This window comes from Lathamus discolor, chromosome 5 (genome assembly GCF_037157495.1).
Source record: "Lathamus discolor isolate bLatDis1 chromosome 5, bLatDis1.hap1, whole genome shotgun sequence".
Taxonomy (NCBI): domain Eukaryota; kingdom Metazoa; phylum Chordata; class Aves; order Psittaciformes; family Psittacidae; genus Lathamus; species Lathamus discolor.
The window spans coordinates 112,446,934-112,474,679 of NC_088888.1; the positions used below are offsets into that span (position 1 = coordinate 112,446,934).

A 27,746-nucleotide genomic window follows, 5' to 3' on the forward strand; every position below is an offset into this window, starting at 1 on the left:
CCATTTTATAAGAAATCTTTAATCCTACCATTCCCTTGAAGGAGTGTTCTTCCACCAGTTCAGTGCAGATTTTTGGTTTATTCACTTTTATTATACAATTACTTTAGCATGCAGGGGTTTCACAGTAGAAGTAGTCACAGGTGTGACTGAACAGTTTTAGACAAAGTCCCATGTTTCTGTTCTACTAACCAAAGAACTCCATTTACATTGGTCAGCAGTTTTGGCACTGAAAGTGAACAAAACAACACCACCAGACCAAGTTATTAAACAGGCAGGGAAAAAGATCCTGTGTAGCATAGTTTCCAGTTCCTGGCCTCTTTCTGACATGCCAAGCAAAAGCTTGGCATAATCCATAAGAATGATAAATTACTGAAGTGGGTTCTAGATCATGGCTTAGCAGCCATCTGCCTGAATTCTTATCATAAAAAGACCTAAAGGCTTTCCTCCTCTTTGCCCAGTAATAATAGGCAAGGTTTTTTTCCCCCAGGTGTCTGGGGATAAGTCTGTGAATCAAATAGCACTTGGCAGAAAACTGGGGTATTTAATGAGTGCTGTGAGCTACAGATACTGAGTCCGCTTCCTGAGTTCCTAATGTTATTTTTCTAGGATTGACTGCTTGTGTCTCTGGCTATCAAGTTGCCAGAAGAGGCAATTTGGCAGTAACGGCTACAGAGTTTTTCCAGCAAACATATTCTCCTGAGTAAAAAAGTGCAAATATTTTTATGAGTTTTATAGTGCAACTATTTTATCAGGCCTTTGATCAGTTCAAAAGTGATTTCTCCTTCACTATTCCATTATGCAATGGTAAAACCACGTGGAACTACACTATCCCTCCACTCTTGTTCTGCAGTACTGACACAGTGTCAAAAGGAGAGCAGCCAGTTCTTCCTTGTCAACAATAAAGTGAATGGAAATATCAGAAAAACAGCTGTGGCTCAGATGTAAATCCCAGAATCCCATTTATCTTTAAACTGTTTTACAAACAATTCTGATAAATTGCTGTTTCTTCTTACCTGTGCCATAGGTTTCTGGTTCTTTCTGAACACAGTGACCTTCTGTTTTGGAGTTTTGCTGTGTTCCAGATTGCTGTTTTTTTCCTGTTATAATACAAACAAAAAAGACCACAAGACTTAATTCTGTGAGCCTTGTTATAGAATCATAAAATCATAGTACAGTTAGGGTTGGAAACGACCTTAGGATCATCTAGTTCCAACCCCCCTGCCATGGGCAGGGACACCTCACACTAAATCATCTCACCCAAGGCTCTGTCCAACCTGGCCTTGAACACTGCCAGGGATGGAGCATTCACAACTTTCCTGGGCAACCCATTCCAGTGCCTCACCACCATTACAGTAAAGAACTTCTTCCTTATATCCAATCTAAACTTCCCCTGTTTAAGTTTAAACCTGTTACCCCTTGTCTTGTAGCTGCTCTACCCCTGTCCATCAGTTCCACAGCGCCATTGTAGAAGGCCACCGAACTGGTCAGGCAGGATTTCTTCTTAGTGAAGCCATGCTGGCTGTCACCAAGCACCTTGTTGTTTTTCATGTGACTTAGCATGCCTTCCAGGAGAATGTGCTCCAAGATTTTTCCAGGCACAGAGGTGAGACTGACTGGTCTGTATTTCCCTGCATCATCCATTTTCCCCTTCTTGAAAATGGGGGTTACATTTCCTTTTTTCCAGTCATCGGGAACTTCATCTGACTGCCATGATTTTTCAAATATGATGGCCAGTGGCTTAGCAACTTCATTCGCCAGCTCCTGCAGGACCCATGGATGGATTTCATCAGGTCCCATGGACTTGTGCATGTTCAGGTTCTTAAGATGGTCTCAAACCAGATCCTCTCCTACAGTGGGCCCAAGGTCTTCATTCTCACAGTCCCTGCATCTGCCTTCCAGGACTTGGGTGGTGTGGCCAGACCATTTGCCAGTGAAGACTTGAGGCAAAGAAGTCATTAAGAATCTCAGCCTTCTCCAAACCCAGGGTAGCCAGTTCTCCTTATAGCTTCCGGAGAGGGCCCCTGTTGTCCCTAGTCTGTCTTTTATTTGCAATGTAATTACAGAATCCCTTCTTGTTCTCATTCACATCCCTAGCCAAGCTTAATTCTAACTGGGCCTTAGCTTTCCTAGCCTGGTCCCCAGCTTCCCAGACAACATCCCTGTATTCTTCTCAGGCCGCCTGTCCTTGCTTTCACCAAAAAAAATGAACAAAAATGAAATGAAAACCAGAGATTTTTTACTAGGAGGTTGCTATTTATTCTGCTGTCTCAAAGCTACTCATTCAGAGATGTTCAACTTTTCATTTTTAAGGAATTTCAAGATTTTGTTCCCTACTCCCTTTCAAAATCCATAGCTCTTTACAGCTGCAGGCATTAGTCGCATTCACATACTGGTAATCTGTATGGTTGTTCCTGTACAACCACAAAAGCTTAGCTCTTCACACTTGAACATTCTCTGTTCACACTATGGATGAGCCAATCTAATGACTTGTTGACAACCAAATGGACAGCCCCATTCCTCTACTCATTCCAGTCTTCTTTAGACTACACCACTCATAATATTTCAGTATTTTCTCATGGGTTATGATTTTTGCCCTCTTCTCCCTGTTCTCTTCAGCTGGTCCCCCCATTTCCTGAACTGCAATGCCCACTGTTGGAAGCAGCACTTCAAGTGTGACCCTGCATTACAGCAATGACTGAAAACATCTGAAAGTCTGTATTTCTTCTCAAACACTTCAGTTTGACATCTGTCTTCTTAAAAACGAGTATGACACTGTTGGTCCCTATTCAGCTTTTGATCTGTTATAAATCTCAAATCCTCTTCTGAAGAACAGACACCTAGGAGGTTGCTCTTTTTTTACAGCTATGCTAGTAACTCTTTCTAACTATAATATCTTTAATTTTACACACTGTATTCCATTCTAAAACTGTTTCTTTAATGTCAAGACCACTTTCAATTTTAGCCTTTCTTCCCACACACTTCCTATCTCTTGCAGCTTTGTGCTGTCTATATCTTTCCAAATCCTTGATGACAAAAACAAGTCCAACCTAGTCCAGCCCCTGTGTTCAAGCAGGGTCAGCTAGACTAGGTTGCTGAAGAATGCATCCAGTCAAGTTTTGAGTATCTCCACTGATGGAGACTCCAGAACCTCTCTGGGCTACGGTCTGACCACCTACACAGTAAAAAAAGTGTATTCTCATCTTTAGAGAGAATTTTGTGTAGCTTAATTTGTGCCCTTTTGACTCTTGTTCTGTCAACAAGCACTACAGAGAAGAGCCTGGTTCCCTTCATCCCCTCCCATCAAGTATTTATACCCCCCTTAGCCATCTCTTCTCCTAACTGAAGAGTCGCACCTCTCTCAGCCTGTTCTCATATGAAAGATTTTCTAGTCCTTTAATCATCTTTGCACCCCTACACTAGACTCGCCCCAGTACCTCCATGTCTCTTTCCTATTGGGGAACCCAGAAGTGGACATGGGACTCCAACGTGGCCTCACCTGTGATGATCAGGAAGGATGGATCCCCTTCCTTGACCTGACAGCAATGCTTTTCCTAATGCTGCCCAGAATGCTGTTGGCTGCCTTTGCCACAAGAGCAAGTTGGTGGCTCATGGTCAGCTTGCTGTCCTGCAGAACACCAAGATCCCTGTCTGCAGAGCTGCTTTCCAGAAAGTTAGCCCCAAAAAGATTCCTCTCTGCTTAATTCTCCAGCCTGCCTGGGCCCCTGCAAATAGCAGCATACCCGGCAGGTATACCACTACTTCTCTCAGTTTTGCATTATCTGTGTACTTGCTGAGGGTGCATGCTGTCCAGATCATTAATGAAAATTTTAAACAGTACTGGCTCCAGTTTTTTCCTCTGGGGTACATCATTAGTGATGTGCCTCCAATTAAGACTTTGCTGCTGATTACAACCCTCTGGGCCCAGACGTTCGAGTGGTTTTCAGTCCATTGCACTGTTCATTTATCTAACCTCTACTTTGTCAGCTCATCTATGAGGATGTTGTGGGACAGAGCACCAAAAGCCTTACTAGAAAGGATAGCAGTTGGGCAGAGAGGAAGTCTGAAGTACCTGGAAGCTTGTAACTAGGAATTACAAGTTACTTGTATTACCTGAAATCTTTCGCTTCTTCTTTGGAGAGTCTTTAAGATCTTCACTTTCCACTTCCTCAGATTTCCTCTTGCCTTTCAATGGTACTTCTCCGGCTAATGAGTAAGAACAGAAATGCTTCAGTCTCATTACGCAGTCTGGATTACAGCTTTGAGTCTGCTGCTGCCTCAGCTTATCCTTGTATTCAATAGTTTAAGAAAAAAAAGTATATTTTTTTGTAAGGCACCTGGACACCAGTGGGATAGACACAGCTTTTGGACTCAGTAATATCAATTCACTCCACACCCTGCAGTTCCACACAGAACATACAGAAGAAACAGTACCACAGCATGGGCTGGAAAAATAATACTCCTCAGGAAGAGAGCTACAAGGTGCTAAGTTATGTCATAAAAAGCTTATCCGCACACACACACAACGGAGCATAGAGAAACAATGGCAGACGGGGAAACCCAAAAAATATTCTGACTCCTCTCAGAATTTCCAGGCCTATCAAAGCTTATCTCCATGAACACAGAGAAGTACAGAAGCATAATGGCAGGCAGGGGAACAGAAATTATAGACTCCAAGAAACAGACACCTTCTTCCCAGGTCTGTCCCAGGAGACACTCCACAGCAAGTCAACATGAGCTGCTCTCTCGAGCCCCCTTTAGAAGGGGTAAGGAGGGGAGTGCTGACAACGGAGAGTGTGATGTCAATACATAGGGTTACAGGACATATTGTACACTAGTGAAGAGCAATTCGCAATTATACAACACTGGCTTGTTAAGAAGTGGTATCATAGGAAGGGAAAGGAAGGGAATTAGCTTACTTGGGGAGGATCAAGTGTGGGAAAACAGAAGTGTAGGAGGATAAAAAGAGCCACTTGCTTGTAAACAGGTCAGTATACAGGTCTGGTCATGCCTGACACCAGATCGAGGGACCAGCGAAGAGCAGTGTCTGTGAGTGTGAGCCTGTCTGCAAGGAGGTGCACACCATGAACTGGCATGACTCTGCAGGCCTCAGGGGATAGCACATCCATGTACTAGCAGTTGAGGAGACCAGGATCCAAAGGCCAGGTACTAAGTAGAGTAAGTTCAGCTACAGGACGGAGTCACATTGCACATATATCTGCACACACAAATGTACATATAAATATGTACTTCTTCTACATACACCTTTTCCATAGGCTTATCTTCTCTCACAACACATATTCATCCTCATCAGGAGGGGAGGGAAACAGGATGGAGGCCATTGGTACTGTCTGTGTGAGTGCTGAGCATGCCTCTTCGTGTTGATCTGTGTGGTTGACTGTGAGTACATATTATATATGTGTACTTATAGCTACAGGAATACATGCCTAGTCTTGCCACTGGTTGGATATGGGGGTGTGAAGCTGCAGAAACTTCACTTCTATGAAGCTACTAGATTAAGCTCTCCCCACAACAGGATGGAATACAGATTCTGACTTAGAGATAAGAAGAAGGTGCATTAAAGAAGAGCAAAGTTTTGGCTCTCTGCCAGACAAGCAAGTTTCAAAAACAGCTCCTAGGCCAGGAAATCTGAATGTCCCTACAACAACCTAAGACCCAAACCACTCCAAATCAGAAAATCATGAAAATAAAAGAAATAAAATAAGCCTTAAAAAAAAAAGCCTTAAAAAAACCCAAAAGCCATGTCTAATCCAGAATACTGCTGACTTTTGTATATCTTTAATGTTGTTTGTCCTATTTTTAATGCTCTCAAAGCATCTCTCTGACATGACTGGCAGAAGTCCTATACATATCTCTTCTACAGATAAAACTGAGTTCAGCCACAGAATCATTAATTTTAATAGACAAGTCACTCAAAAGGAACTGTGTAACATTAGAGAATTTTACCTGTGTTTCTGCAGTGGAGGGAATTCGTTTCTCCTAACACATGACCGGCATTACCAAGTTTGCAATTTGTGGCTGAACTGCAGCATGCGTTTCAGAAGTCATCTAATCTCTCATAAAAGAATCAGAGAGAAAAACAGTTCTGCACCAAGCCAAAGTGATGTGTACCTTTTTTCTCTGAAGACTTGTTAACGCTGTTTTTGATTCCTCTCATTTCCAGCCAGTAAGCAGGCCTGCGAATGGTTCGCTTGCTCCTGGACTCTGTGCTGCCGTTCACTTGACCCTTTGGTGCAGCAGAAGAAATGCTGCTCACTGTTTCATCATATCTGTTGTTAAGTCCCAGGACAGTAGTTTCCACCTCCTCAAACTGCTTAGACCTGGAAAACATCAACTTGAAATCATATGCACATTTATGCACACATACACACACAACCACAATAACTTGACAGACAGGATCCCTTTCATCTTCCCAAGTACTCTAAAAATTCACCTCACGGTTCACTGAATCTCCCAAGTTTTGTGAACTGAAAAGTGATACCAAGATAAAACATCCTAAATATTATTTTTTTCAGTACATCTTTTAGAGAATGACATTAGAAAGCTCTTGAGAGGAACAGAAAAATATATTCACTCTACCTCAAACCTTTTACTTATGAAGAAAGCACAAGTTAATCTCAATATAAAAATATGTTTATCCTGAAGCAGTCAATACTGAATATAACAATTATGCTGCAGCCCATCATTTCAAAAGACATGTTTTCCATACCACAAAGGGCAAGGTCTCCTTCAGTATGTATTCCTAGAGTCAGAGCTGACACTACACAATTAAAAGACTTAACACTAGTAAGAATTTTAACCAGCAAGGTCTTCAGCAATGAAGACAAACTGGTAGTATATCCTACAAATCACATTACATTAAGACTGCTTTAGACTGACCAGCAGCACTAATTTTACTTCCTAGAGGTCAGAGAGAACTTTGCTTCACTATCTGCATGTACTTCTCTCAGTCCTGAAATGTGTGGACATTTCAACTACTGTACATGACAGCAAAATTATGAGCTATCAAAGAAACACAGAGTATCTATTCTCTGGGCAAATACTATTAATGTAAGAGCTATGAAGTTCACATGTTGTAACACGTCAATCCAGAAATTAGGAAGTGGGGACACTGATGGTACCAGCTCAGAATTATTTATTTATTTATTTATAATTATTTATTATTTATATATTTATTTATTATTATTTATGGTATACACAATGTTCAAGGAGGTATTTAAGAAGGATGGGTAGAAGAATTCTCAAATTAAAGCATTTCAGTTGCAATCACACTCAAAACACATAGATTTTGGAGTACCATTTTGTCTTGAGCATAAAATACTTATATTCCCAATCCTTTCCAAAACAATAAATGAATGCTAGTACACCTTCAAGTGTCAGAAAAGCACTCTTCCTACACACCAGTAAGCAAAGTTGGTTGACATTCTCATCACACAAACCAAAATTGCTTGCAAGTCTTAAAATTCAGAATATTATGTAAAGGCCAGATATGGCTTTGCAACATGAATCTCTCAGCTTTTTTCTTGCCCTCAGTCAAACTAACAAGAAACATTCACATACTTTTTGCTTCCCAGAGACCTCTTGAGCTTCTGTTGTCTGGGATGTCCAGGCCTGGTGTCCTAACAAAGTAGAACATATCACATTAGCAGAATATTTTTCTTTTTTTTTTTTACGTTTTACTTTTCAATTATACAGTCACCTGCACCTTGAGGTGCACATCGCCCTTTGAAAAGGAAACCATTGCTTTTTGCAACAAGGAAGTGTTTAACCTTGTCAACTCCATCTGAATTAGAACTGGAATCAAAATAGGGATGAGCCCATCCACACTCCGCATATGAAAGCCAATCATTCCTCTTTCAAGGGGGCATGATGGAGTGTTCTTTGTCTCCAATTCATTTAGTGTTACCTTCTTTCTCCCTGGACTTCATGGTACAATGACAAATATTTTAGATACCAGCTTACTAGTTTTTACTTTTTTTCCCTTAAGGAAATAATTCTGGCATTTTCCATGCCAAGAGTGTTGTCTCAAGTCTCTTTTACACTCTTTTTTAATTTTCTATCTCAATTATTTTGTCATTCCCCATTAGGTGCCCAGATGTTCACTTCACCCACATCACAGAACCATTCTTCTTACTTAACAAATATTTGTCACTTATCACTTGTTGCTTTTTCTGCTCCTATGTAATTTAACAGATACCATTGACATTCCCAAGTCAGTATAAACAACTCATATTCTCGCTTGTATAAATAACAATGTTGTTCTTGGCCTGTGGACAAACATTTGTCACCTTCTTCCAAATACTAATAACTACCCAATGCTGCTCTTCATTGGGAAACTCAGGACAAAAATCTTGGTGATACAGACTAGAAAACAAAAATCACTGCCCAGTAGAAGCATATGAAATACCAGAACTGTAACCAATAACAGAGACAGTATTTTGCCAAATATAGGAACTGGTTAAGAAACTGGGGTGGAGAAAAGGAATAATATGGGTAAGTTATGTATCTTCCTTATAGAAAAATGTACTGCACGTTATCAACTGGACCATGCGGTGAAATGTTTTAGTTAGAAAATTATTATTAGAAATAAATGCTACACATTATCTGGGGAAAACAGCAAACAGGGATATGACAGAATTTGAAGATGACAGAAAAATATGATAACTTGTCAGATGATGACGAAAAATTTCAGGTGCTGTATCAAAACTAGGAAACAGAATTCAGGGCAAAGGAAAATCAGCACTTAAAAGAAATGCACTGGAAAAAATAACTTCAAACTGTCTTTAATGCTCTTGCCTTCTAATTTATGTACAGGAACAAGCAATAATTCACTCTTCCCAGGACCACAGTCAGTGAGAGACACCCTAAGCACCAGGTAGGAAATTAAGTAGTGGGCACTGACATGAACTAGATGAATTTTTAAGCTGTGACTATGGAGTGTAAGGCTCTCTTGGGCCTCCAGCCTCAGTCTCCTCTCATGGAAAGGTTAGGGAAGCAGCAGGAGAGAAATTCCCAACTGCCTGAACTACAGACCAGTCAGTCTCACCTCTGTGCCTGGCAAAATCTTGGAGCACATTCTCCTGGAAGGCATGCTAAGGCACATGAAAAACAACAAGGTGCTTGGTGACAGCCAGCATGGCTTCACTAAGGGGAAATCCTGCCTGACCAATTTGGTGGCCTTCTATGATCGGGCTACAGAACTGATGGACAGGGGTAGAGCAGATGATGTCATCTACCTGGACTTGTGCAAAGCGTTCGACACTGTCCCACACAACAACCTTGTCTCTAAATTAGAGAGACATCAATATGATAGATGGACCATTTGGTGGATAAAGAGCTGGCTGGATGGCTGCACGCAAAGAGTTGTGGTCAAGGGCTCAATGTCCAGCTGGAGACCAGTAATGAGTGGTGTCCCTCAGGGATCGGTGTTGGTACCAGTCCTGTTCAACATCTTTGTCAGTGACATGGACAGTGGGATTGAGTGCGCCCTCAGCAAGATTGCCAATGACACCAAGCTGTGTGGTTCAATTGATACGCTGGAGGGAAGGAATGCCATCGAGAGGAACCTTGACACACTTGTGAGGTGGGCAGATGCCAGCCTTATGAAGTTTAACCATGCCAACTACAAGGTCCTACACCTACGCTGGAACAATCCTAGACACAGCTACAGGTTGGGCAGAGAAGAGATTCAGAGCAGTCCTGCAGAGAAGGACTTTGGGGTGCTGGTCGATGAGAAAATGAACATGAGCCGGCTTCAGTGTGTGCTTGCAGCCCAGAAAGCCAACCGTATCCTGGGCTGCATCAAAAGGAGTGTGACCAGCAGGTCGAAGGAGGTGATCCTGCCCCTCTACTCTGCTCTTGTGAGAGCTCACCTGGAGTATTGTGTGCAGTTCTGGTGTCCTCAACATAAAAAGGACATGGAACTGCTGGAACAAGTCCAGAGGAGGGCCACGAGGATGATCAGGGGACTGGAGCACCTCCCGTATGAAGACAGGCTGAGGAAGTTGGGGCTGTTCAGCCTGGAGAAGAGAAGGCTGCTTGAAGATCTCAGAGCAGCCTTCCAGTATCTGAAGGGGGCCTATAGGGATGCTGGAGAGGGACTATTCGTTAGGAACTGTAGTGACAGGACAAGGGGTAACGGATCCAAACTTAAACAGGGGAAGTTTAGATTGTCTGTAAGGAAGAAGTTCTTTACTGTAAGGGTGGTGAGGCAATGGAACAGGTTGCGCAGGGAAGCTGTGAATGCTCCATCCCTGGTGGTGTTCAAGGCCAGGTTGGATGAAGCCTTGGGTGGCATGGTTTAGTGTGAGGTGTCCCTGCCCATGGCAGGGGGGTTGGAACTAGATGGTCTTAAGGTCCTTTCCAACCATAATTATTCTATGATCATGTCTTGTCTGCTTTGGAAGAAAAAGTCAATTGCATGTTTGTGTTCATGTAACTTTGATATGGTTTACACACCTGTAGTAGTGCAAACAGCAGTGTTTGCAAAAACCCTACATCAGAAACATGGAGGAACATCACAGTGGAGCAGCTAGAAAAAAATTAGGCCTGTGAAGTTGAAACAGCAAAACTGAACAAGAAAGTGGGCTCAGTGAGCTGCAATGAGTTGGCCTAAGCTACCATTAGAAGAACCTTGACAACTGACAAATATGGTACACGTTTTAAGACTTTTTTTTTTTTAAGAACTAAGAAATTTTGCATTAAAGATTGGCACAAGGAATTTAGGCCACAGTTATGGATCTGTGATAAATAAAGGACAGTACAGATTTAGCCTTCCTTTCTGAGAAGTTGATAGCAGAAATTGTGAAGGAAACTTCTAGACAAACTGGCGTTTCAGTTTTGAATGCTTTGTTATTTAACCACTGTACTTCCCACTTCAAAACAGAGACCTAACGTTCAGGAACACTCGAGGGCTGGACATCTGGGAAAAAAAAGCCAACTTCCTTGCACAGTTTAGCAAAAGAGGAACAACGATCTAAAGCCTGAAAAGACAAAGAAGCATCATTTACAAGGGGCCATTTCAGTCTCCCTACGGACCATGGGACATTTCTGTGACCTGGACCATATCCTGCTGCTGGAGACAGGCTGCTCCACAGCAACACATCTGAAAAGATGGTGCTTAAACAGAGCACAGAAACTCTCACTGAGGTCAGGAAAGTGATGGAGTAACTGCCAGTGCATCGGCCCTACAGCTACAGAGGTGTCTGTAGAAGCACCGAGTGTCCCGCACTGCCATGTGAGTCCCTACCCCCGAGGGAAAACACCGTGGACACAGGCCAGTGTGACGGCTCAGCACCCCTCGGGGAGCTCCCCATTCCAGCCCCACATACTCCGTGGACAACCACCTCCAGCAGTAAACGCCTTTCGCACAAAGCACACGGCCGGTGCCGGCAGCGCCTGCTCGGGGTCCCTCTCCGATCCTCAACCGAGCAGAGCCGGGTTCCCCCGCTCCTCGGCCTCCCAACAGAAACCCGGCCGCCGCTGGCGGCTCTTTAGGCAGCCCGTAGGGTCCCGCTCGCCGCCCGTCCACACTCAGTGACAGGCCTCAGCGACGGGGGGCGGCAAGCAGCCAGGGGTCGGTCACCGAGCAAAGGCCGCGCTGCACGCCCGGACCAGCACCGGGAGCCCTCCCCTGGTCGTGAGCCCAGTGAGACCCGCGGAGCGAACCAGAAATCCAGCCGCGGGTGTTCCGGTGGCGCCGGCCCGCTCCCGCCACCCCGACCGGCGGAGCCCATCCCGCGGCTGCCTCCTGCCCCGTGCGCCTCCCTCACCCCCAGCGCCACCGCTCGGCCGCACCCCCCCACCCGGGCCAGCAGCCCCGGCGGCGTGAGGGCCGCAGGTACTCACCGAGCCGCCGCTGCCCCCCATGGTGATGGTGATGGTGATGCCGCCGCCGCCGCCGCCACGTCAGCAGACGCCCCGCCCGCCCGCGCAAGGCCGCGGGGTCCCGCCCACTGGCTTCCGGCCGCCTCCTGACGGCGGCCGCGGGCCTCAACGGTGCGGGTGGTGCTGCGGGAGCATTGCGGCGGCCGCCGCGGTGTGGGGAGCCCGCAGCGCGGACCCGGCAACCGGCGCCACGGCCACAGCCGGGTTCCGCGAGCGTCATGGCAGGCAGCGGCACGGCCGCCCTGCGGCCGTCGTCCTCCCCGCGACCCGGAAGGACAAGTGGGTGCTGGGAAGATGGCGGCCTCGGCAAGCGGAGCGGAGGCGGCCGCCTCTCCGGTGTGTGTGCTGGTCCTGGGCATGGCCGGCTCTGGGAAGACTACCTTCGTGCAGGTGAGGGGCGGCCGGCGGGCTATGGGAGCTGGTGGTTTTGCCAGCGGGGCCTCACGACTCCTTGTGTCTCCTTAGCGACTCGCGGTGCACCTGCATGGGCAGCGCTGCCCTCCTTACGTGATCAACCTGGACCCCGCCGTGCACGACCTGCCCTTCCCCGCCAACATCGGTGAGTCCGCCTGCCCTAGCCCGTGGTTTTGCCATGCGGCATTAAAGCTCTGTTGGGTGTACTGCTTTTCACGCGTTTCTTGCGGTGAGGGGGCGGTGGGGTTTGGTTAGAGCCACAGAATGGTTCGGATTGGAAAGGATCTTAAAGCTCATCTAGTTGTAGCCCCCTGCTATGGGCAGGGACGCCTTCCGCTAGAGCAGGTTGCTCCAAGCTGCGAACAACCTAGCCTTAAACACTGCCGGGGATGGGGCAGCAGGTTTGTTTTCATTGTCTTTAAGAGATTTCAAGTCCTAACATAAGAAGGACTTAAAGATTTGGTTTTTAATTATTTAAATTTAAATTCTTCTACCAACTTTTAATTTAGGACCAAAGGCGTTCATCCATTGCATGTGTACATTTTTTTTACGTCATCTGGTGTGACTTGATATGTTTGTGTTCTTGTGAGGTTTTTCTTTTATCAGCAGTGAACATAGTAGTAGATTTAACCTGGTTCCCTATATCTAGAACAGTGTTAGAGCCACTGGAACAGGCTGCCCAAGGAAGTGGTGAATGCTCCATCCCTGGAAGTGTTCAGGGCCAGGTTGGATGGGGCTTTGAGCAACCTGGTCTAGTGGACTGTGTCTCTGCCCGTGGCAGGGGAGTTGGAACTAATCTTAAGGTCCTTTCCAACACAAACCATTCTAAGATTCTATGATATGAAATAACTTTTTTAAAGCACTTTAAAAGGCATGGATTTTAGAGAAAATACGTTAATAGAACAGACTTTATGCTTAGCGGTTCCAAAGGGTTTAATAATCTTTAGGTTTGTAAGGGTCCTGTCTCTTAAACTTTATGCAGTTTATCAGTTTCTCCCTCCAGAGGATAAGAAAGGTAGTGTTGACACAGAAGTTGTTTTATTGATGTCGGTTGCATAATGAGTGTATCTGTTCCAGAGCTGTATGTCTAATAACACAGTTAGATACTTTGTTAACTGATGTTGATCAACTGGGAATAAAATTCAACTGAAGCAGTTATGGCTAGATACCTAAATTGGTGGTGTTTCACATGATTTACATTGGGTTTCAAGTGTGTATTGAAAACATAGCTAATCTGTGGGATTTTATTCTACTTGGGAGATTTTTCCTGATGGTGCTAGATTTATTACTAAGACAAAAGGAGACTTGCTAGAAAGAAGGGCTTTCACCTGTCAACAAATTGATGAAGAAGGATATTTTAAAAGTAATATCCTAACACTATTTATCTTTCTCTTCTAGATATCAGGGACACTGTGAAGTACAAAGAAGTCATGAAACAGTATCCTTTTCTGTCCAAATAATGATGTTTGAAATCTCAGATTTTGTGAAAACAGTCTGTCACCTCTGCACACTCTGATGAAGGATGCAGGAGGTGGTGTGGATTGCGGTAATGTGTGAAGATCAGTAGTTTTTGACCACATGTTTCTTCCATGTGAGGTTAGAAATGTATGTTCTACCAGATCTGATGCTCCTGTTCCCTGTTCTTTTGAAGAGCTTGTACCTTTCTTAGCGGAAGCCAGCAGCCTTTTCCTCATGCTTTAACAAAACATTGTTGACCGTATACAGTATATAACAATTTTCCACATTGTTTGACCATAATCCAAGTACTGTTGTCTTTCTGAATCTCAGTCACTGGACTTTCAGCTTTTGCTGCACTGTAGTTTGATGGCTGTAACATTGCAGTAAAATGACTGCACTTCAGAAGGGTATGGAGGTCCTTTGCTTCCTAAGTAATAGCTTGTGCAGATGAAGATAATATATGGTGTTTGGGTTTGATTTGCTATTGTGAATCCTGCATTTAATATTTAGATGGGATAAAGATGGTGGGGGATATGATTCTTGATTTTTGGCTGGTGTGTGATTTAGAGTTACCAGCAAAGCACTCACGTATAAGTTTCAGTTTGGTACGTAGACGAATTATTTGCTTTACTGTGTCTGCTTTCCTAAATATAGTGTCTAGATACGGACTGGGCCCAAATGGTGGAATAGTGACCTCTCTTAATCTTTTTGCTACAAGATTTGATCAGGTATGAGGTTGTTCCTATGTGATGGTGTGCTATGGATACTGTGCTGGGAGACTGCAGGGGTGTTTTGTGTATTTGGAGTCTGAGAGTATTTGGAGTTAGGATATTCCCTATATAGAACCATGTGTTTTACAGTGCAGCAGAACTACATTAGCCTTCATTTGAGATATTTCTGTTTTTCAGCTTTTTTAAAAGTAAAATTTAGAAGCCATGTGTGCAAAACATTAGTCTTTGTACATACCTGTTCTGTTGCACTATGTTCTTTCATATGGATGCTGTGGTTGTGAAGTAGGGAAGCTCAGTTTCCTGGGGTGGTTTGATAATTGCTCTCTTAAATCATAATGCTAAATCAGCACTGAGGTAGGAACGTATGTATGTTATTGAGGCAGTGCCCAATCTCTTAGTAAAAAGCTCGGGAACAACTGCATTATTACACCATTTCTTTAGTTAGGTATGAAAACACAGACAAAATCAGGATTGCCTTTGACCTGTGCGGTCTTAGGGCATTTTCACACACTGAAAAGCTTTAAAAGACTTTGATCATTTGATACATACGTGCAGCTGTGCAAGTTAATGTAGTTACAGTTAGGAAATTATTATGAAAGTTTCCTGTTGTGAGCCTAAATACAGATTATGCTTCTTTTTCAATCAGGTGATGAAGTTTATTGAAAAAAGACAAAATGCATCCAAGTGAGTACATTCTGCCAAGTTCAGTTTTTCTGGGATCAGTGTGGAAAAAACATGTCAAATCCTGAAAATGTGCTCTGCATGTTTTCTAGTTGTTTTTCAGCTTGGGCATGAATTTTATGTGGAAAAGGGCATAGAATTAAACCAGATAAACTAGACTTTCTTTAGACACACTGAAGAAATGTCTGCTGATGCCAGTTCTGCTTTTCTTGTCTTCCATTAGACTGTAATTTCATGCACTGTTCAAACAGGCAATAATTCTTCTTTTGAAGAGTTTGCAGTACTAAGTGTCTATCAAATCGAAGCCTTTAACATTAATAGAATCTGAAGGGAGTATGTGCTTCTTAGTTACAAAATTCACACAGGAATTTTTCAAGCATGCCCATAAATCTTGTCACTGTTTGGGAGGAGCTTTTCTGATCTGTAACAGAATAATCATGTCTTTTGCTGTTACGTGTTTGTGGTAATCTAGTTGGAGCAGGACCTATTGCTTAACAAATTTTCCCTCTGGGGGGGATGACTTCTTACCAGGTATGTTCTTATTGACACACCAGGGCAAATAGAGGTGTTCACTTGGTCAGCATCAGGAACCATCATAACTGAGGCCTTGGTAAGTGCTTTCTACATAACCTGGCAGTCATGTAGAGGCTGTGTGAAAGAAATGGCTGTTGAACAGCATGTACTTCTAATTAAAATATTGTTTTACTTTGTATTTCCAGGCTTCCTCTTTTCCTTCAGTTGTTGTTTATGTGATGGACACCTCTCGCAGTACTAACCCTGTTACCTTTATGTCCAACATGCTGTATGCCTGCAGGTAAGAAAAACTGAAAATGCAGTCTGTGTGCTCTGATTACTGTGTCTCTTTGGAGCTTACTTTGGAGGGGAATAACAGAATGGTTTGGTTTGGAAGGGACCTTTAAAGACCACCTAGTGCACACTCCTCACAACAGACAGGGACATCTTTCACTAAATCAGGTTGCTCGAAACTCCATCTGCTTTTGATGATGGAACATCCACAGCTTCTCTGGACAGCCTGTGCTAGTGTCTCACTACCCTCATTGTAAAATGTGTCTTCCCTATGTCCAGTCTAACCCTACCCTATTTCAGTTTAAAACCTTTGTTCCTTGCTCTAATCTGTGTCTTCATCTTTCTTACAAGGCCCTTCATATACTGAAAGGCTGCAGTAAGGTCTCCCTGAAGCCTTTTCTTCCCCTGGCTGAGCAACAGACCCATCTTCATGTTAAACCAGGGACTAAATACTTATGTAAAGATCAGCATATCTAGAGCTGTCATAATTCATCATAAATGTTGGTAAAAGATTTTCAAAGAACCTACCAATCCTTTTACCAAGGTCAAAAGCTGTATCACTGATAGAAGCTGTATACGCTGTATCACTGATAGAAGCTGTATACACTGTATCACTGTAACACTGATAGCTGTATCACTGATATGCATAAGGTGTCTCATTACATGCTGCAGTTTTTGACAGTGTTGAGCCAGATGCTAGAATAGATACAGTGAAATGAATATTTAAGCTAGTGTTTCAAGGTAGCTTTGCTTTATAGATGTTTTGAGTTACTTGAATTCATTGCTCGGTTCACAGGTAGTATCTCAGAACATCAAATTTGTGTAAAAATAATTAGAACATGCAAAGAGAGTTAAAAACAGATCTGACAGTCATGGAAAATAGTAATCAAAATCAACTGAGTGTGTGGGAAGTTTTCTATCTTACAAATACATGCTTACATCTAGGGAGCATATTTTGTTCACCTATGATAAGCAGATTCTGGGTAAAAACTACATTCTAGTTGATGTGGAGGAAAATAATTATCTTTTGAAGTCAAATATATTCAGTTTTGCACAAGTCTGGTCTGCCTTATGCTTGTTTGCTGTTCTAGTGAGATTTAAATTAATTTCACTTTTTTGTGTGTGTGTCCCACAGTATCCTGTATAAGACAAAGCTGCCTTTCATTGTTGTCATGAACAAAGTAAGTTAAAGCTTTGGTTTCTGTGTCCTAGTGGAACATTGTTCTGTTTAGCTTGCTTTGCTGTAGTGTCTTTGTCTTACTACAATAATAGATTTTCTAGAAAAGAGAGGCTGGGAGAGAGCTGCAGACTGAAAACCGAATCTGAAAGGGTTTTTAGTATATAAATGCACAAGAAGAATCAGGGATGTTACACCCAAACATTCAAGTTTGAGATAATACTAACAATTTGAAAAATGTTCTGCACCATAACCCAAGGCTGTAAGGAAACTTAACTTTGTAACGTAAGGGTAAGTTCGTCACTGAATCTGCTCTTACAGACCCCTACCTTCTCATAACAATTGTCTTAATCATTAATTATTTCTACTCAGCAGCAGACTTACAGTGAGAATTGTGTAACACCTGCCTGTTTTGAGGAAGGAGCCCCATCTATTGTAGCAGGGGAAATTTGAACAAAGGTGTTTGGTCCTGATCAGTAACACTAAAAATCTGTCAGTAGACTGCTTGAATACTAATCCACGTAAAATTATGGAACCATCTCACCTGCTTGTGTCCGCCGTCTCGTTTAGATTATAATTCTTTAGGTTAGAGCACAGCTCACATTTTACAAAGATCCTTTAGGCTGATACCAGGTGTGGAAAAGCCTTCCTCTCCCTCCTAATCCCCAAGCCAATCAAGAAAGCATGGAATCTTCACTGAGGACTGTCTTGTCTGTCCTCAGTCACACTATTTCTAATATTTACAACGTAAACTTTCTTTTACAGTATGAAATATTTGGATGCCCCCTTTCAGTAAACCATAAAGCCTTTAGACTTGCAGTTGTTTCCTTAAACATGCCTTCTTAAAACTGGGATAGAGGGTTTTTGTCTTCTCTTCCTATATTCAAGCAGTTGGTTTGATACAGAGCTTGAAAAACTTCAGACCAGGGCTGGATATTTTCAAAAGATCAGTATTTTGAAAGTAAGTTAAAAATGGAAATTTTATTTGTCCACTTAACAACCTATGGCTAAAAATTCATCATTATTACTTCTGAAAGTTTTCTCTTCTCCTAGACTGACATAATTGACCACAGTTTTGCAGTGGAATGGATGCAGGACTTTGAGACTTTTCAGGATGCCCTGAATCAAGAGACATCCTATGTCAGTAACCTGACTCGTTCTATGAGTTTAGTGTTGGATGAATTTTACAGTTCACTGAAGGTAAGAATCTTCCTTTTTTCACTACCTCTCAAAAGCTTGGGGAAGAGAAAGCTCATTGACATCACTGAGGTATATAAATACCTGCTGGGAGAATATAAGGAAGAGAGCCAGGCTCTTTTCAGCAGTTCCCAGTGAAGACAAGAGGGAGTAGACACGAAGTGAAATACAGGAAACTGTTTAAACAGAAGAGGAAAAAAGAACTACTGTAATTTTACGGATTGAGCACTGGAAAAGGTGATCCAGAGAAACTGTGGAGTTTCCATCCTCGGAGATACTCAAAACACACTCAGACAAGGTCTTGTGCAACCTGTTCTAGTCAGTCTTGCTTTCTGAGCAAGGAGGAGAGGTTGGACTAGATGATCCTCAGAGGTATCTTCTAACCTTAACCCTTCTGCCCTTCTCTAAAAGGGCTTTGCCACCACCCTTTTGAGCTGGAATCTGTTGATGAGCCTTGCATTCTGGGGGCAAAGACTTGCTGATTTTGAACATAAAGTAACTTTAGTTGCTTGTCACACCGAGTGGCAGCCTGAATCATTTAGTACTGAATTGTCACCTGAAGAAAGCTAAGATAGGCTGGTAAGTGGTAATGTTCTGTATTATTGTGTCTCACATCTGAGACAATTTTCCTTGTTCTTGAAAGTATCAAGTACAGTTGGTAATTTACTATGTAGGAAGAAGGGAAAGAACCTTAGAAACAAACAAATCCTCTATTTCTGCTGACTCAACAAAAAGTGTTCTTTTTTTTCTCCACTTACCGGGGTTTGAGTTTCTCTGAAAAGACTGTACATGAGTGGGTGTTGATGATTCCATAATCTGTGCTAAAAGGGTTCAGTTAATCATGGTTTTCATCAGCTTTTACTTAAGAAGAAACAAGCAGTTGGTTTTGGGGCTATTACAAGAACACCAATGAAAATAATTAAGTGATTCCATTCATACAGATAATGATAATTTTGCTGAAACAAAAATACGTGTCCTATGTGGAACAGTATTCAGGATTTCAAAACAGATTGTAGTGGTGCCATGTAGGACTAAAGTACTTCTTAGTCCTTATTTGCTAATCAAATCTTTGTACGCATGTCAAATCTCTTAGAACAGTTGGCTGGAGAGCAGGATTATAGAGTAGAAGGCAGCTTGTACTTAAGTTTTTGGTATATTGAAAAATGTGGGATCTGAGCAGGACATGAATGGTATGGAATAAGGGGTGGCTACTGTCCTGAGTTCAGCAGTAGCAGTAATTTTTCTTCTTCTCAGTAGCTGGTGCAGTGCTGTGGTTTTGACTTTCAGCCTGGGGACAGAGCTGATAACACCAAGTTTTTAGTTGCTGGTCAGTAATGTTTACCCTGACCAAGGACTTTCTGAGTCTCACACTCTGCCAGGGAGGAGGGGAAGCGGGGAGGAAGCAGACAGGACACCTGACCCAAACTAATGAAAGTGGTACTCCATACCACAGCACATCATGCCCAGTATGGAAACTGGGGGCAGTTACCTGAAAGGGTTAGATCACTGCTCGGTCGGGCTGAGTATTGGTCGGCAGGTGGTGAGCAGTTGTATTCTCTCCCCTTGTTATTTCCCTTATCATTATTATCACTGGTGGTAGCAGTAGTGGTCTGTGTTATACCTTAGTTACTGGACTGTTCCTATCTCAACCCGTGGGAGTTAACATTCTTTCGAGTCCCCTCCCCATCCCTCTGGCAGCGGGGGCTGGGGGGAGGAGAAAGTGAGTGAGTGAGCGGCTGCGTGGTTCTGAGTTACCAGGTGGGCTTAAACCACGACAGCAAAGAAAGTATAAATATTTGTATCTGCACAATGTGTAGACTATTGCTTAAAAATCCTTGGAATGCTTGATTGTCTGCGTATTTTTGTACTGTACTTTTGATAAGATGCAAGGCTGTGATTGGAAAAAAAGTCTTCCATTTGAAAGAGTTAAGACTTGTTTTGCTTATGAAAAAGAGGGAGAATTTCTATTAGAAGGTGTAAGATTGTTAAGGGTGTTGTGGTTGAAGCTCAGCTGGCAAGTAAGTACCACAATGAAACCAGGACAAAGGGTCACCAAGTACTGGCAGATAAAAGTCTTAATTAAAGGCATTTTTAGGTAATTGATATAATAAAAGCTGAACAAATGCCCAGAAGTGTAATGACAGACAAGTTCAAATTAGAAAGATGTGCATTTTGAATGTAGTAACTGATTACATAGTAACTGATTAAAATCTCCATCTCTTGCTGTTCTGGGGGTTGGATTGGGTACCTCTTAAAATTTGCTTCAGCTAAATGCAAAGTATTGCACAGAATTTCAAAGGCAAAAAGCCAGTTTCTGTGGTCTATTTTACTCTTTAATTCTAGTACACTGATATTGCAGCTTTTATAATAAAGTTCAGAATGAGAACTTGGATTATTAAAAATAACCAAGTAAACAGAAGAAAGACTTGATCATTCTTTTAAATTGCTCTATCTTTTTCATTATGTTTAGGCATTATGTTTTCTTATCTATGTTTTTTGGGGGGTACTGAGATTGGAGCTATAAGGATGGGTACAGAGTAAGTAGCGTTTTTTAACTATTGCTTCCCTCCCCTTGGTAAAATTTGTAAAACAGACAAGAAAATCCAGGTTTCTGAGTTAAATAGAGGGGAAAAAAGGAAGAAAACCCAAACCACACACCTCCATAACGAAACAAAAAACCCAACCAACCAAAAAATGGAGGCAGCAAGAATTAACATCAGGTGGAGAAAGAGGCTTTGAGTAGGAATGACAGAAGCGGAAGTATTACTGCGTTCTCATATGCCACTGTGATGATTAAATGGGTATCTTTAGATTCCCCTGGGGTTTTATTAGTGAGGTGGGGTTTGAGGAGTGGGGGTGTTCTTTTTTTTTTACGATGCTGCTTAATCTTACCGGCTCTGAACAGCTACTTAAAAACTTGGTTCAATTCTCTTCAGTTCTCATATATGGTTTTTTTTTTTATAGGTGGTTGGTGTTTCTTCTGTGATTGGCACAGGACTGGATGATTTTTTTGTTCAGCTCTCTAAAGCTGTAGATGAGTATGAAAGGTAAGGTGATAACCTTTGGTCCCTGACTCAGTGAAGATTTGCTGAAGTTACTGATTTTGATTTGAAGGGCTGCGTGCTTTTTGCAGCCAGTGTAGTTCAGGGTTTCTAACAAACTTAAATGCAAAAGTCAGCATGAAATGCAGCATCCGAAAGGAACTGTTTGGTGGTGGATTTTTTTCCTAACTCTTCAGGGAAAAATAAAAGACCCTTTTATTCCCTTATCCTTGAATTTCCTACATTTGTTACTCCCCAAATGTGCTCTTTCCCTGCATCCCGTAATGTGTTCCACACCCATAGTCAGCCCACCCCGCTGTGCTTGCAAGGTGATCCAGAGAGCTCCTGATAAGGCATGGTGATGGGTCTCATGCCAGGACTGTGGGGCTGATTAGGAGGAGCTGGGATTCCTCCAAATCCTTAATTTGGATTCCTTGCCTGCAACTGTGTCCCTGTGTTCCTCTGGGCTTGTTGAGATGGATCTTCAGTGGTTTGATGCCTCTTCTGTGATGGGCCTGGGAGTATCTGAGTGCTCTTTGTGCTTCTTCCCCCACTCCCTAAATGTCTCTTTTGAGGTGTTGAGGAGTTTTACTGCATAACCTAAAAATTATTCTGGGATACAGTGCCTACATAGTGAAACTCTAGTTAAGGGTTTCATATAAGCTGCCAGCGTGTGCTTCCAGCCCAGAAGGTGATTGTATCCTGGACTATATCAAAAGAAGTGTGGTCAGAGGTCGAGGGGGGTGATGCGCCCTCTCTACTCCACTCTTCTGAGACCATGCCTGGAGCACTGACCAGCGTGGCAGCCCACAGTTGAGCAAGAAATACATGGACCTGTTAGAGCTGTTCCAGAGGGCCATGAAAACAGTCAGAGTTCTGGAACATCTATCTTATGAAGGAAGGCTGAGAGAGTCAGGTTGTTCAGTCTGGAGAGGGGGAGGCTCAGGGGAGACCTTATTGTGACCTTTCAGCATATAAAGGGAGTGTACGAGAGAGGCTAGGGAGGTCAGACCAGATGGTCTTTGAAGGTCCCTTCCATGTCAAACTGTTCTATGATTCTAAGAAGAGGGTATCCTTACTTCATTAGAGAAATAATTCAAAGGTCCCATAGTATTACAATAGTTTGGAAGTCTGTGAACAGTCTTGCTATATGAGCTCCCACTGAGCTGTCTTAGGAAACACAAGTCTTGGCAGACAAAGTCATGTCTGTGATTAGAGTGATAAATCTGCTGATTAGATACAGCAGTGAAATGACTACCTCAATGGCTTGCTCCTGGCAGCCTCTGCCCCAGGCACTGCTCGATGCAGGCGGGATGCTCTGGGATGCGGGTTCGTCCCCCTGTGCTGCCTGCATGTGGTACCCACATGCAAGTGGGTCACCCTAGGGAGGCGGAAAGGAGTGTTTCATGGAGCGCTGCTCAGGATGTTCCTCTTTGCCCCTGCAGTTGTCTTGTGACATGGGTTAGTGATGGTCTTGGCAGCCCCAGGGTAACAGTTGGACCTGATGATCTTAAAGGTCTTTTCCAACCTAGCTGATTCTATGGTTGAGGTGGTTTCATTTGTTATAAGATATTATGAGAAAGGTTTACTATTTTTGTGAAGTACATTCATTTATTTTGCATCCGTTGGTTTCAGAATCCAAATGTGGGTAAAAAATACTAGTAGTCTTTCTGAAACGTCTTCTCTAGGAAAGTATTCTCTTCATGTTTGAAGGACGTTTTTTGGGGTAGAAACAAGATGATCCTTACTTAATATGTCATGTATTAGTTCACACTGAATGTACTCTACTTGTATTTTCAGAGAATATCGCCCAGAATATGAACGCCTGAGGAAAACACTGGTAGGTATTTTTAACTTTTATATACCTGGGCAGTGTATCTTGGTTTTACTTTCATGCATGCAATTGCTTCTTTGTGGCGAGGATCTAACATTTCATTTACTAACCACACTCATTGTGGGAAAAAATCCTGTTGCGAAGCTCACCATCTGGTTTTTCTTCCTGCATGTGGTGGAGCATATCTTCACAAAAATAAAGATGTCTTTTAAATCAGATGTTTGTCAGTGGTTTAGTGCTAATAATTTATTGGGGCAAATTGTGAGAAAATGATTGGGAAAGATTTTTATATCTTCCATTCAGAATGATAGAGCCTTTTTAAAAAAATAACTTGGCAAAGTGATTTGTTGAGAATATCACAGTATCTCTTTGCACCAGTGAAAGATACTGTTTTGAGTTAGGCAATTAATAATGATTGAATTGCAGTACCAAAGTCATTAGCTCTGCTCACCTGGAGCTCTGGCTGTCCAAAGAACAGTTCTCTGCAGGCACAACTTCACTTGAGTTTGGCTTCCTGATGCTGCTGAAAATGTTCTAGAAGCCCATCATGCTCGAGGTTGCTTTCCATGCTTACCCAAAAGCATGGAAAGTTCCATGTAACCTTAGTTGTAATGTAAAGACCTGCTTACTGACTTCTGCTTTCTGGCTAGGGGACAGACTGCTCTTCTTGGGTGAGATGAATCTTCTACTGATGTTTTAAGTGTACTCAGAATCCACGTGTAACTTTGTACCTACAGGAGAAAGCTCAAAATGAACAAAAGAAAGAGCAGCTGGAACACTTGCGGAAGGACATGGGAAGCGTGTGTGTACAGGGCAACACACTTGCAGGTATATTAGTAGGAAGATACGCGTTTACTGCGAAAGTTGTCTGGAGAGTCTGCCTTGAGAAGTCACTTAGTGGTTTTTTGTCTTCATAGCGAAAGCGTGGAAGCAGCTTCATGTTAGGAAGGACGAGTAGAGCTTTATTTCCTGTGGGGTTAGACTTAGCTCTTTGTGTCAGTCACAGACATGGAAAGAAACCCTGCTGTGTAGATAAAGTGGTGAAACTGTCAAATTAGATACAACAAAGCTCTGCTGTTGGTTGAACTGTTGCCTTATATGAGATTAAGTATGGTGCTGATGCAGTCTGTCCTGTATCTTTGTAATCCACAAGCAGCTTTGTCCTTTTAGAGGAGGCATTTACTGCTGTGTTTATGTGCAAATAGAAGTTGTTGAGGCACAAACTTACTTGTTAGTGTGCTGTTTCATGTATAGCTATTTCTGTTCAAGGGTTTGATGATGCTTCTGCAATGGGTCCCTCCGAGCTGATCCTAACACGAGGAACTCTTGATGAAGAAGAAGAAGAGAGGGAGAGCGATACTGATGATATTGACCATGAAGGTAAGGGAATAAAGGATCTGATCTGATCTAAAAACTGCCTGTCGATTCAGGAAATAGCCTCCGTATTTCATTAACTGGATTGAGTGAATTGGGAGCCTAGAAAATAAGCAAACATGGTCACCTAAATATAGGTGTCTGACTGTGTAGCAGAAGCCCAGCTGAAATGCTTAGTTCAGTGAAATGTTTGTGAAAGTTCAAGTTTAAATTTTTAATTCACGTAATTATTTTTAATAGTGTATAACATGCATAAACCAGACAAACTCGTTATGCTTCGAGCATGCAGTGACCTCTGAATCTAATTAACACACAATATGTTTCATTATCTTCCTGGCTTTACAGTTTCTGCCCTGCCTCTCTTTCCTTTTCCAGTGACTCCTGGTCTTGGAACACTCTTCTTACAGTGTGTGATTTTTTTCTCTCATATAACTTGCAGACTTAATCTTCATTCTTTCTCTGTTCCACTGATTTTTAGGGTAACTTATTTCTTTTGCCTTTTAATGAAGTTGAAGATCAAACAGACGTAACGTGTTGCTCTACTTAGCCTGACTCTAGCTTTCTTCAGTAACAGTAGAACAAGTGGTGAGATAGTACTGAAGTGTGGATTTTTTTTCCCCCAGTTACTGAGGAGAGTCATGAAGAACCAGCCTTCAGAAACTTTATGCAAGAAACGCGGATGAAATACCAGAGAAGCAGCAACGCAAACGAATGAGACCTTCAGAAACAGATGGTTTGGAATCCCTTACGATGGAGTTAAAAGTAAAGGAACAGCATAAACTTGCATGGAACCATGCATGAAGTTTTCTATCTATGAACAGCTTCCTCTGATATATTTCTGTCTATCTCCCTGCAGTAACTTTTGGTCATATGAGTTGAAGGTCTTGTAACCAACTGACTGTGCATTTGGCCATCTGCCACTAGGACTTCCTGAAGCTGAAGGAACCAGATAACAGTGTTTTTTGCTTCAGATTCTTTAGATGTGCCTGTTGAGAGCATCTAGAGTACTTTCTGGTCTCTAAAAATGCGTTTTGTTCACCTTGGGCAGACAGGTGTCTGCTGCAGCCATGACACAAGTGAAATCTGCTGTGTGAAACTTCATCAATCTAGTATTTGACGTTTCGGTTTTAATTAAATATATTTTATGTACTAACAAATGTGTGATCGTTAAAGGAAGGAGACTTCATTTCACTGTTCTAATGCAAGAGTTTCTGTCTCTGCTTACAGCCCATCCATATGGATTCATAGCAAACGCATCTTGATTACAGAAGTAGAAGTGCTCCAGTCCACTGATCAATGACTGTGGTCCCCCTTTGGGCCCAGTTCAACAGGTCCATGTGTTTGCTGTGCCGAATACTCCAAAGCTGAAAGTAATACTCCAGATAGGGTCTTACAAGAGCAGAATTGAGGCACAGGGCAGGGGCACTCGGGCAGGTGAGGGCCTATGGGTGAGGAGAAGAGTGAGCCGAGAGGAGAGGGAGCCACTTCGGTGGGTGCAAGGTCCTGCCCTTTGGCTCTCGGGGGTAGGGGGACAGGAAGCTCAAACCGCCCGGTGCTGCAGGTCCTGCTCAGCAGGGCAGCCCCGGGGACTTCCCTGGGAGCTACCAGAACTGAATAGGAGAAAGATGCGCACAATTCCCATGAAGCAGAGCCGGGTGCCTCCCTGCCTCACCAGAGCTCCCCCTGAGCCTGCCCTGGCCCTGCTTACCTGCTGCAGCAGCTCCCAGTTCCATCGCCCCCCCCCTGAACCCTTTCCCATCTCCCCAGGCTTCCAGAGTAGTTGAGTTAATGCTCAACAAAGTGAGCAGTGACTCCATAGTGCTAGTGAATGGATAATTATTTGTTTCCCCCTCCTCACCCCTGGGAACTTTGGTAAGAATAAACTCCACAGAAGACATTGAAAATAATATTTGTCAGACATGGGCAGTAGTTGTCTGTCTTGATGGTAAACTTGTGAATACCACAGAGACTACATACATGTGAGAAGGGGCTTTTTTTTTTTTTGTCTAATGGGAACACAGTGAGGACAAATCCAGATAAAAATGCAGCTTGTAACTTTAATTTACCAGATGAATAGTAGGGGGCACTCATTAAGCTCAGTGTTAAATTGATGATGTTTTGCAGTAGGAGTATTTTAAATGACGATGCCTTTCTCCTGGAAGAGGGAATCTGTTTGCTGTCTGTTCATGACCTTGTCTGGGGAGAAGATAATGACCTTATTCTGGGCCTTAAAGCCCAAGTCTAGGTCAGTCTTATTCATGGCAAATACCTGGTTTTTCCTGTGCAGGGGTGATGAAGTATCCATATTGTTTTTAGCTTGCAATATTTATTTCTTACCAGAATAAAGAAATATTACTTCTTATTTATAAGAACAGATGTAACTTTCTTTCTTGCTTAAAAGCTCTTGATTGGCCTTGGCTTCTAGGATAATGGAAGGTACTTTGATGTTGAACTTCTCTCATACTGAACAAGTAATTCATGTCTTTGTCACTGGTCAGGAGCTGTAATTTCTGCATGTTTTGAGAAGCACTATAGGTAACTTGTCCTTCTGTTTGTAGGTTAAACTGTTATAAAATTGTTGTGCTGCAAGTATTGATCCAAGGATGGTCCAAGAAACATTTCCAGGCAGTTTTGGGAAGGCTGCCATGGAATGACAGCAGGGTTTCGGTGGGAATGGACAGCTGGAGGACCTGTCATCTGCTCAGGGTGGGGTTAACCCGAAAACAGGGTCAGGTTGCTCAGGGCCTTGTCCAGTTGAGTTTTGAGCATCCCGAGGGATGGAGAACCCATAGTCTCATCATTTCACATACACATTCTGGCCCCCACAGCCTGGTGTGTGGCTGGCCTTCATCACCACAAGGGTGCAGTGCTGCATTGTGGTCAAGAGAACTGACTGTTCCCAGGATGCAGAAACTCTGGGTAAATGCTTCGAAGATAAGAATCAAAGTGATTCTGGCTGTAACCGGATTGTTGTTGGAAAGACTGTTGTATTGCTGCTGAGCCAGGATCTCCACAAGCGAATGGATGGCATAACCAAGTGTGCTGAACATGACTCTCCTCATGCAATTTCTGATGGCACAAGTGAAACCACCACTGCAAAAGCCCTGAATGCTGATGGGAATTCTTCT

General features: G+C 42.9%; 2 protein-coding genes across 2 annotated transcripts in view; one reads left to right on the forward strand and one right to left on the reverse strand.

Moving 5' to 3' along the window:
• ZNF512 (zinc finger protein 512) overlaps positions 1-11,984 on the reverse strand; it is a 24,327-nt gene extending 12,343 nt beyond the window's left edge. The window contains exons 1-5 of the mRNA XM_065682102.1: positions 11,866-11,984; positions 7,579-7,637; positions 6,130-6,338; positions 4,111-4,203; positions 1,014-1,097 (exon numbers count right to left, since the gene is read on the reverse strand). Of these exons, the coding sequence (XP_065538174.1) occupies positions 1,014-1,097; positions 4,111-4,203; positions 6,130-6,338; positions 7,579-7,637; positions 11,866-11,886 (466 nt within the window). The 5' untranslated portion in view covers positions 11,887-11,984. The remainder of the gene's footprint in view (positions 1-1,013; positions 1,098-4,110; positions 4,204-6,129; positions 6,339-7,578; positions 7,638-11,865) is intronic.
• Positions 11,982-25,775, forward strand: GPN1 (GPN-loop GTPase 1). The gene is made up of 14 exons (XM_065682103.1): positions 11,982-12,294; positions 12,370-12,463; positions 13,717-13,756; positions 14,438-14,504; positions 15,154-15,191; positions 15,720-15,798; positions 15,908-16,002; positions 17,131-17,176; positions 18,226-18,372; positions 21,334-21,416; positions 23,211-23,250; positions 23,982-24,072; positions 24,514-24,624; positions 25,242-25,775. Exons 1-14 carry the CDS (start codon positions 12,199-12,201, stop codon positions 25,331-25,333), a joined length of 1,119 nt encoding a protein of 372 aa, XP_065538175.1. The 5' UTR covers positions 11,982-12,198; the 3' UTR covers positions 25,334-25,775.
• Positions 25,776-27,746: the final 1,971 nt, after the last annotated feature.